The sequence below is a fragment of the Eptatretus burgeri genome, chromosome 4, assembly GCF_056783735.1.
Source record: "Eptatretus burgeri isolate ZD-2024b chromosome 4, Ebu_testis_v1, whole genome shotgun sequence".
Classification (NCBI taxonomy): Eukaryota; Metazoa; Chordata; class Myxini; order Myxiniformes; family Myxinidae; genus Eptatretus; species Eptatretus burgeri.
In genome coordinates, this window is record NC_140964.1 from 92,505,789 (window position 1) to 92,516,291 (window position 10,503).

Sequence of the window (10,503 nt, forward strand, 5' to 3'; positions counted from 1 at the left end):
ACACACACACACACACAGTGTTAGTGCCTGGCCAATTATGACAATGTTTCGGTAATTGGCTGATTGGAGTTTGTGGGAACATCTTGGATATAACCCAAAACCATGAGTAGCTTTCACCCTTGTTTTGGGGGAATTTCAACAAACAAGTTATAAATACAACATTGCATAACAGATTTTTCAGAGATGTGCTGCCAATTGTCGCGTGATTGGTGGAAAAAATTTGCCTCTGTAATTTGGAAAACATGTTAATATGGAAAATGGCTCAGAAATTGGGTGTTATGAAATGTATTTTGCTTTGAAACTCACAAATAGAAATCATATAACCTTTGTAAAGCACACCTGATTTATAAAAAAATAACCCATTGCTTTAGACACAGCCGTAAGAAGAAAGGCTAAAGGAGGACGCTACTGAGGTTTAAGTTAAAACCACCACCATGGCTCCACACACCATGGGCCTCAATGCGAGTTTGATCCGCGCACTGCAAACACATAAAGGCGCACATGCACGCACGCACGCACGCACGCACGCACACAAAGAGTTCCTTTACAAATTCAAAGCTATACCTCTTCATGCTTAGAGCAAACTGACGTCCTGATCAGGACACAAGCCATGTGTGAAATACTGATATCTACTGGAAGGTGCTCACCCAGTGACTGAAGTACTCAATGAAGCACTCCAACGAAATGGTTGATAAGGAAGAGCTGGCTTGGGAAGCGATAGCAAGCTGATTGGTAATGGGACATACCACAAAAACCAAATAAACATTGCCAATTTCTGAACATTTTCAGATTTCACTCTGGATTTCAACAGTTATTTAGTCCACATGATCCGATCCTCAAAACAGAAATTATATTTTGATTATAAACTGCAATGATTCCATGAGAGTAGATCATGAAATATCACTTCATATATTTATAATGCATAAAATCACTTCAAGCTCCTAATTTGAAAACTATAGCACTTACAAAAGCGATGTACCCAGCAATTCAGAGCTCTGATGAACAGGCATTCATCAGTGTGGAAAGTGAAAAAAAAAAAACATTTTGAGTGCTTTATCATTAATAAACCGTTGTGGCCTGTTCTAACTCGAGGAATTGTTGAGCAGGCCAAACAAATGGCAAATTCAGGCCCTGGCAAGGGAGGGCAGACCAAGGATCAGCCTTGATAAAAAAATAAAGAAATGACACAAAACGTGGAGGTAAGGTATATGGCAGAGATGGGGGGTGATCAGATCAAGGAAAGTCGAGATACTGAAATAGAAAAGAAAAATATTAGCAGATGCAGTTTAACAAAAGGAAATGTAAGGAGCTGGAGATGGGTGGAAATAATGAAAAGAGATTTCATGATGCAAGGGGCAGTCTTGGAGCATGTCACACAGAAAGATCTGGGGGTGGTAAGAGCATGGGGCTTAAGCAGTCAGCACAGTGCCAGGCAACGATAGGTAAAGCTAACAGGGTTTAAGGTTGGATTTGTAGGGGGATAATTTATAAATCAAAGGAGGTGGAATGTTAGCACTGTATAGGAATTTAGTGAGGGCCCCATCTAGAATATTGTGTACAGCATTGGTCACCACAACTGAGGAAGGACATAGCTGCCACAGATACAGCGTCGAGCTACTGGATTGATTCTAAGAATAGCTATACTGAGCTCGGAGGAACGTTTGAGGGAGACAGGACCTTATACATTAGAAAGGAGGCACTTGCAAGGGGATCTGATCGAGATTATAAAAATAAATTAAGGGTGTTGACAAGATAGGTGCAGTGCAGTTTATCATGAGAGTGGACAGTGTTAGAAGCAGGGGCCATAGCTTGAGGGTAAAGAAGATGAGAGTCAAGACAGTTTTAAGGCAGGGGTCTTTCAATCAGAGAGTGGTTAATGCATGGAATGGTCTAACCAGAAAGGTAGTGGCAGCAGAGGGGTGGATACGTTTAAATGGGATTTCGATAGGTACCTGGATACATTGGAGATAGAGGGGTATGGGGATATTGACTTGTGTAGATGGTAGGTAGCATGAATGAGGACGGGTGATGGGAGGCAAATTATTTTAACGTTTAAATAATGACTTTCAAGAAAATAAATTTATCAAAGGTTAGTTTTGGTCTTATGAAAACTCCAACAGGCCTTTGGGCCTGTACTTTCACTTTGTAAGCCACGCACGGTTCCACTGCCGACAACCCCTTGAGTTCTCGGAAAGACTTGCTAACACATAAAACACACAAGAAGCTCACCCTGTAAAAGACCACTTGTGAACTTGAACATTGGTGGTGCCTTATCAAAAAAACAAATTTAGCCAAAACTAGTTGGTGTCAACATGAAGAGCTGGAACACCATTGCAAGAAAAGGATGAACAAATGCAATTATCTGTAGGTTTCGAAATCAATGGTAGGACACGAACTGGGCATGCTAAAGCAACTTGTCTTTCACAATCGATACTGCCCATCAGTCATAAATCTGCTCCGAGAGGTAGCTTATGCACTCGGCCAATAGAAATTAAATTGGTTCCAAATTTAATTTGTAGGAAAACACATGTTGTAATAATCACACAACTTTCACAGCACGAAAACAGAGAGCCAATGTGGATAAATAATTGTAATTGTACAAGGGGACGATTCGTCAGAACAGGAGAGATTCGAAGCTGCTGCAAATTTGTGGAAAAACAGTGGAACGTTGTGCTATGATGCGTGCAATTATGAATACGTTATCTGTCCCGATTTACATGAATGCACGGTGCGGTGCTAGTGCTGTAAGAGACTTGACAAAGTCACCAATGTTGTTTTTAAAAGTACCCATCACAGCAAAATAGAACAGTGTTACCAGCATCTCAACAAAGTCGTTGTAGGTGGCTGTCCCCAATATTATTCCAAACCAAAGGCTTGTTTCACATTAAAAGCATTCAAAAGAGCACTCGCTGAAACAACAGCTTAATCCACCAATAAACGCCCACCATTAACCAAATAAAACAGAACTCAAACGACACTCGGTCGAGCGCATACCTCCGCCAGGCTGAACAGTTTACATTTTGTATCCCACTGATGGGCCGGATCTGGATCCGGACCTTAACCAAAATCGAATCGGCTTGGTGTCTCCTAACCAACTCATCCACCAAGTTTTGTCATAATCCGTCCACCACTTTTTGAGATATCATGCTATATATCGTTTTTGGACCTATCTCTCAACGGTGAAGAATCAGTTATAAAAATTATAGTTCCAGGATCTGAATCTTCACCAAAATCTCATCAATTCGTCCTCATTGCACACCCAACCTGTCCACCAAATTTCGTCCAAATTCGTCCAAAACTTTTTGAGATATCCTGCTCACAGACAAATAAGACATGGGTGAAAACATAACCTCCGTCCACTTTCGGTGGCAGAGGTAATGAATGAAAACACAACTTACCAAGAATCGAATCTAACAACTAACTGGTGAATAACTCCTTGAACGGTCTGACTATACTTGGCTTTGAGTTGTCAAGTCAGTGTCCCATTCCCCATGAGATTATAAAATGGCAAGTTGCTTTGCAGGTGAGTTTTGCATAAAAGAGTACACTGAGCTTCTGAGTGGATGTTAAGTTGGCTGTCTTTTCTGATCGCATTAAATAATAGAAATTAAAGATTTCATAATATCTTTGGAAAGGAAGAGGCCTTGGGATTAGTGACACTATGAAACCTGGTTGACAACGCTTTGACGATTGGCGCCAGAAGGCAGACCGACATCTGACCAACATGGGCCTCACACAGCACCAATACATCAGAATGGAAAACAATGATTGAAACTTCTCAGATTAATGAAATCCTTTTGGAGGAGAAGGCAAAGAAGAAAAGGCAAGCTATGACTACACTTTTAGAAACAACAAATCAAACAATTGTATCCTTGTTGCACATATTACAATGGTTAAAAACAACATCATAACGGTTGGTGTGGGTGCAATATCGAAGAGCCTTTGGGGTTCTGGGTTAAAGCAAAGTATGAAACAGTCACAACACTCTTGCCAAGATAGTGGCTAAAGAGGCATTCTGAACCACTCGGCCGATTTTCCAATGATGATCCATTGCGGCATCAAAAAGTGGGAGAGCAGCCAGATTGACACACAAGGCGACAGATTCCCAGGCCTCGGTGTTACCAAGAAGGATTGAAGGGGAAAAGCAACACATTTTTGGAGGTTTTATTACTCATTTATTCTTTCAAAACTTGTGACCTTTAACCCTTTCTCATAATACTCCTGTTTCACAGCCAGTTGTGGTAATAATGACTTTAACAAATATAAAAAAAGATTTACAGACTAGTGGTGAGGACACTGGACCTTCATCCTCCAGGTTGTCAGTTCAAATCCATCTGAAGATAGCAGTAATAAAGATTTAGATTCTAAGCTTCGGTAAAAAGAGTCTCAGTAAAATTATCAAAACAATTTTAATCAGCAAAAACATGGTGGACTCATTCATGGCCTTCAGTGAGGGGTTAATCAACTTACTTTTCTTGGATGGTCGACTGATGGTGCCAAGATACACTTCCTGCTTACTCCAATTCCTCAGGGCAATTTGTGAAAGTTATCAATATCTATATCCATATGTATATGTATATCCAGAATGATAAAACATGAGAATGAAAATATTAAACATCACCATGGTGATGATGAAAAATAAATAAGCACACTTGAACAAATTAATTTTCACAACAAAAGTATGATGAAGAGAGACTGTGTGAGAAGAAAAATAAAATGTAGTGGTAAGCATCTTTCGTTTTAGCATCGACACTTAAAGTGCTGAGAATTTTAAATGCACAACAGTACATACCATTTTGAAAAACTTAATGTGGCAGCATTTGATTCAAAGTTGATTTGGAACAGATAAGACCTGCCATCTGGTACCATACAGGCAGTGAGACTGTACTGGTGAACAAATCACCATTCAGAGGACAGTAAGCTGGCTGTCCTGCCTGCTTCCTGTCATTTATATATTCTGCATTAAAAAAGCAATTGACTTCTTTAACAATAAGCAAGCTTTCTCGGTGGTCAGATGACAAAAAGCCAAATTTCTTCATATAATACCAAGCAAAAGGTCAACCAAATATGCTTCATTCCTGAAGCATTCATACATAACCCCCTTCTGGTAAAACTAGCAAAATCACAAATCACTGCTCACCTTCACTCCTTCATTCCTCTTTTTTCCCACCTTTGGAACAAACTCTCACACTCTCTTCAATCCCACTCTTCCCTCCAGGTCTTTACAACAGTTGTTCACCACCACCTAACTTCCCCCATCCAAAACCACGATCTTTTCTACCCCCGTTAATCCACCCCAAACCCACCTCCTTCAAATTCCCTGCTTTCCCTCCTGAAAGCTCCCCGTCGTTTTAGGTCCTGAAAGTCCCTGTAGTGTCAATGTTATATACCCCGTGTTTCCCGCCCCATCCCTCTCCCTTCCACAGATCTCCTCATGTCTCTGTTCCCCAATGTTTTGACCTTCCCTCTCCCGCTCCTCTTGTCTCCTGCCCTCCTTGCTGTGCGTTCTGTGTGCTAGCTCTCAAACGAGCCTCGACAATGTATACAAATAATAATAATAATAATAAGAAGAAGAATAAATCACCACCACAGCAGCCAGAGACTCATTTTAAATGTCAACAAGTCTGAAGACAACGATGGTTCATGAGCGGTATTTGACGATGTAGATTGTTTCAGAAGTCAAGGATGAGACAATGTGATAATGTTTGATCAAGTTATAAAAATGATCAACATGATGTGGTACGAGTGACAGGCTATTAGCTGCAAAATATCGAAAACCCGGTTTTCTTCAACAACTTAAAAAAATTGACCTTTGCATAACCTTTAAAGGTCCCAAAACAATGTTGTGGACATTAAAATAAGGAAACAGGATACGTGCTATAGCTTATTGGAGTTAGTTCGTCGAAGAAGGTCGAAAACCCGGTTCGATTCCCACAACTTTTAAAATTTGACCTTTATGAACTTTAAAGGTCAAAGGTCAAGGATTATGACCTTTGGTGCAAAACTTCCTCTGGAACATTGCAGGAACAATATAACATCACATTGGCTATATGGCATTTCGCACTCCTCGGATTATCCATACTTTGATGAAATCAGCGTAAAAACAAACTTGTAGGGGCGGCACGGGCAAGGTGTTCGAGATAGAGCAAAATGGTTTCAAGACTTTAGTTGGGGAATGACCTCAAGATTATGCATAAAAAATAGTCATCCTAGCTCTCAAAGTTTGGGCGGTCGTATGATTTTTCTATGTCAAAATTCACAATTTTCTAAGTTCGTGACCTTGTGACCTTGACCTTGGGACGAAAATGAAAAATCCAGCTCCGTGCGGCTATGCAGGTGCCATTGGGCTAACCAAATACTGAAACCCCTGCCAGATTCGATAAACCCCCAAGGAGAAGATGCAAATTGAAATCGGCTACCCCCTAAAAACACAATTCGCAATTTTCTAAGTTTGTGACCTTGTGACCTTGACCTTGGGATGAAAATGAAAAATCGAGCTCCATGGGGCAATGCAGCTGCCATTGGGCTAACCAAATACCGAAACCCCAGCCAGATTCGACAAACCCCTCGGAGAAGATAATTTTTTTATGTCAAAATTCGCAATTTTCTAAGTTCGTGACCTTGTGACCTTGACCTTGGGACGAAAATGAAAAATCAAGCTCCGTGGGGCTATGCAGGTGCTATTGGACTAACCAAATACCGAAACCCCTGTCAGATTCGACAAACCCCCAAGGAGAAGATGCAAATTGAAATTGGCTACCCCCTAAAAACACGTTTTTTGGGCGTGGCTCCACCCATAATGGGCGCACCACGCCCATTTTCAGGAAAACACAACTAGATCATGATATAAACCTCCCACCAAAATTTTATCAGGATCGGATCAAAACCCACGGAGCTATGCTCGGGACAGTCAGACAGACAGACAGACATACAGACATACAGACATACAGACAGACAGATAGACAGACAGACAACGAATATAGTGGTCACATTTTTTTTGTGAAAATATTTTTTCGTGAACCAATAAATGGAATGCTGCACTTTGTGATTGAATTTCTTTCTTTTCTCTTAGTATGAAACTCATTCGGAAGGTATTTTTTTGTGATTAACAATATAATAGTAATTGTATCATTGCTATTAAAACGAGAGTTTAAAGAAAACCCAACCAACATGCAGTCTTGAGAATCAATGAAATGGATGGGGTCTGTGTGCGGCAAATTTGATTGGCCATGATAATGTAAAATGCCATAATATTTTGTCCTCAGTACTGCTAAACAGAAGGGTTTTGAAAGTGACAAAAAGACTATTTGTGTTATTTTGTGTTCAAAAATATAATTCAAATGAAATAAAATCAAGACGATGAAGGTTGTCGGAAAAAAAAAAATTCCAAAGTTCTTCGCTGTTGATGCAGCGTCTTTTACACCACCTTATTTAACACATTGCATTAGTTATTTGTACCTGCAGTTTGTGCCCTTTATGACGTTCTTAAAAAAAGAACGATTCCTGTTTGGAATTATTTTCAATTTTGTTTGACTGCCAGACAGGCAGACAATATAGATATAAATATTTTTTTTATCTCACTCTCTGTGTATGTGCTAATTAATCAGGATGAATTCAAAGCCAAAGTACTGCAAAATTACAGTTCGTTTTTGTGATTCATGTTCAAAATATAACAATCAATTGAAATCAAGTTGTTCCTCAATCATAAACTGACGTTTGTCGACATACAGACAAAGTGAACCAATTGCTTGACACCGCATTTTGCTTCACAGGTGCAGGCTAACAACAAAGAGCAGCGCTTTCAAAGCAAACATGCACATGCTCGTTTCCTATGAAAAATCATTTCCGAGCAAAACGAGTGTACCAACCTATCAAGAACATCTCCATCGTCCCCTTCACTGTTGAGCTCCTCCTCCAATGCAGCCTGCAGCTCGGCTATCCTTTTGAAGGCCAGACGTAGATCGGCCTGCAGGCCTTGACTGGCAGCTGCAGCTGCTTCAAGCTCCTCTTCCTGTCAATGAGACCGATAGAAAATAGTGACAAAGTCGCTCACAAAAGCACAGCATAATATAAATCCCTACAAGTTCCAAAGAGCGAAACCATACTTCGTTTCTTCACTCAAAACTCATTATATATATATATATATATATATATATATATATATATATATATATATATATATATATATATATATATATATGTAGGGTAAGAATACTGATTCTGGCTCACTTTTCCCCATGTAAATGAATGGGGGATTTTCAGCGATTCCCTTTTTTTTCCCTAAAAATAAACCCCCTTTTTATCCCAAGGTATATTTATTTGTCTCCCCTTTTAACTTGGAAGTTGAACCACATTGAATTGAACACCTGGGGGTTGAACAGCTCACTCATTGAACCTATAAAGATTTGTTCATTCTCAAATTCCTTCAATAGTTTAATTTTCTTTGCACAATAATCCCCATCTAAAATATTGACAAACAAAACATTTGAATCTTTATATTTTTTAAGATACCCCTTTTGTGCCATTACGAAATGATAAACTTCTCTTAATGCTCTTGTTTGACCACCTCCTGAGCCACAGGTTATTTTTTTGTTAAGCCCCGCCCACTTTTCTTTAAGCCCCGCCCACTTTTGCTAAGCCCCACCCACTTTCCACAAGGAATTCAATAAGCCCCGCCCACTTTTCTTTAAGCCCCGCCCACTTTTGCTAAGCTCCACCCACTTTTTGTGAGGTATTTTTCCTAAGCCACGCCCACTTTTCTAAGCCCCGCCCACTTTGCTAAGCTCCGCCCACTTTTCATGAGGTATTTTTTCTAAGCCACGCCCACTTTTCCTAAGCCCGCCCACTTTTGCTAAGCTCCACCCACTTTTCGTGAGGTATTTTTTCTAAGCCATGCCCACTTTTTCTAAGCCCCGCCCACTTTGCTAAGCTCCGCCCACTTTTCATAAGGTATTTTTTTTCTAAGCCACGCCCACTTTTCCTAAGCCCCCGCCTACTTTTTCTAAGCCCCGCCCACTCTTACATCATTTCCAGTTCATCTCTGACTCACAAAGAAATCACTAGAAAATTACAGGATGTTATGGTTTTGAAAAATTTCCCAATGAAGGCTTGCCAAGGCTTGCCCAGGGAATTTCCAAAGGAAACCACACCCACCAGTCTTTCTCTATAAAAGCTTCAAGCCCAGGCTCCATTTTAAACATTTGTTTTTGCTGGCAATGGTGTGCTGTGTGCTTGCCTGGAACTCTCTGTCTTGTATGGAACTAAACCTTCAAGTTGATGAACTGGATTCAAACCTCTTATCCATTGAGGTAAGATTTTTATTTTCCTATTTTCAAACTTTGATTGAAGCATACTCATTTAATAATTAAATAACTTAATTAATACATTATTATTTTCTCTCACAGGAAATTGTATCTGAAATACAAAATGAAAATACTGCTTTTGCTACAACTTGGGGGGAAATTGTTGACTTGGTTGAAGACCTTATGAGCGACCAAGACCTTGAGTGGGATGACTTTGGGGTTCCTTGGAACTCTCTGACTTGTATGGAACTAAACCTTCAAGTTGATGAACTGGATTCAAACCTCTTATCCATTGAGGTAAGATTTTTATTTTCCTATTTTCAAACTTTGATTGAAGCATACTCATTTAATAATTAAATAACTTAATTAATACATTATTATTTTCTCTCACAGGAAATTGTATCTGAAATACAAAATGAAAATACTGCTTTTGCTACAACTTGGGGCGAAATTGTTGGCTTGGTTGAAGACCTTATGAGCGACCAAGACCCAGAGAACGAGTTCGTCCTTGATGACCCAACCAAAGAGTTATACCTTGGAGACCAGCAAAATCCTGAAAAAGAGTTTTACAGCAATAGTACTCATTGTGAGTTATCAAGACAATACCCACTGAACAAGTTATACGTTGATGAGCCAGAATACAAGTTTTACCTTGGAGACTCACAAATTTTGAAAAAATCAGTAAATGAGTTCTACCTTGATGGTTTAAATAACTACCTTGGAGACTCAGGAAAAGGGTTCTGCCAAGATGGTTCTAAATATGGGAACTACCTTGGAGACTCACAAATTTTGAAAAAATCAGTAAATGAGTTCTGCCTTGATGGTTTAAATAACTACCTTGGAGACTTGGAAAGTTGGGTTTATTTTGAAGACTTGAAATGCTACCACTCTTTGGGATTTAAACCTATCAAGAAAGTTCTTACTCCCTCTTTCTATGTTATCAAACCTGAAAGCCTTAAAAGACAAAATTGGAAGAAGAGAAAAAAAAAAAAACGTAAAATATATATATATATATATATATATATATATATATATATATATATATATATATATATATATATATATATATATATATATATAGGTGGAAATCTCATTTTGAAAAAGACATTGTGTTGGGTGAGGATTGAGTTGGGGTTGAGATTTTGAATGTGAGGGTTGGGGTTGAGATTTTGAATGTGAGGGTTGGGACACACACACACAT

General features: G+C 39.3%; 1 protein-coding gene across 8 annotated transcripts in view; it reads right to left on the minus strand.

Moving 5' to 3' along the window:
* MYO18A (myosin XVIIIA) overlaps window positions 1-10,503 on the minus strand; it is a 380,371-nt gene that overhangs the window by 36,317 nt on the left and 333,551 nt on the right. For all 8 annotated transcript variants that reach the window (XR_015057662.1, XM_085879337.1, XM_085879342.1 and 5 more), the window contains one exon: window positions 7,869-8,011. Coding sequence is in view for 7 of the 8 variants with exons in the window: in XM_085879337.1 (XP_085735463.1) it covers window positions 7,869-8,011 (143 nt within the window). In the remaining variant the exon portion in view is untranslated. The remainder of the gene's footprint in view (window positions 1-7,868; window positions 8,012-10,503) is intronic.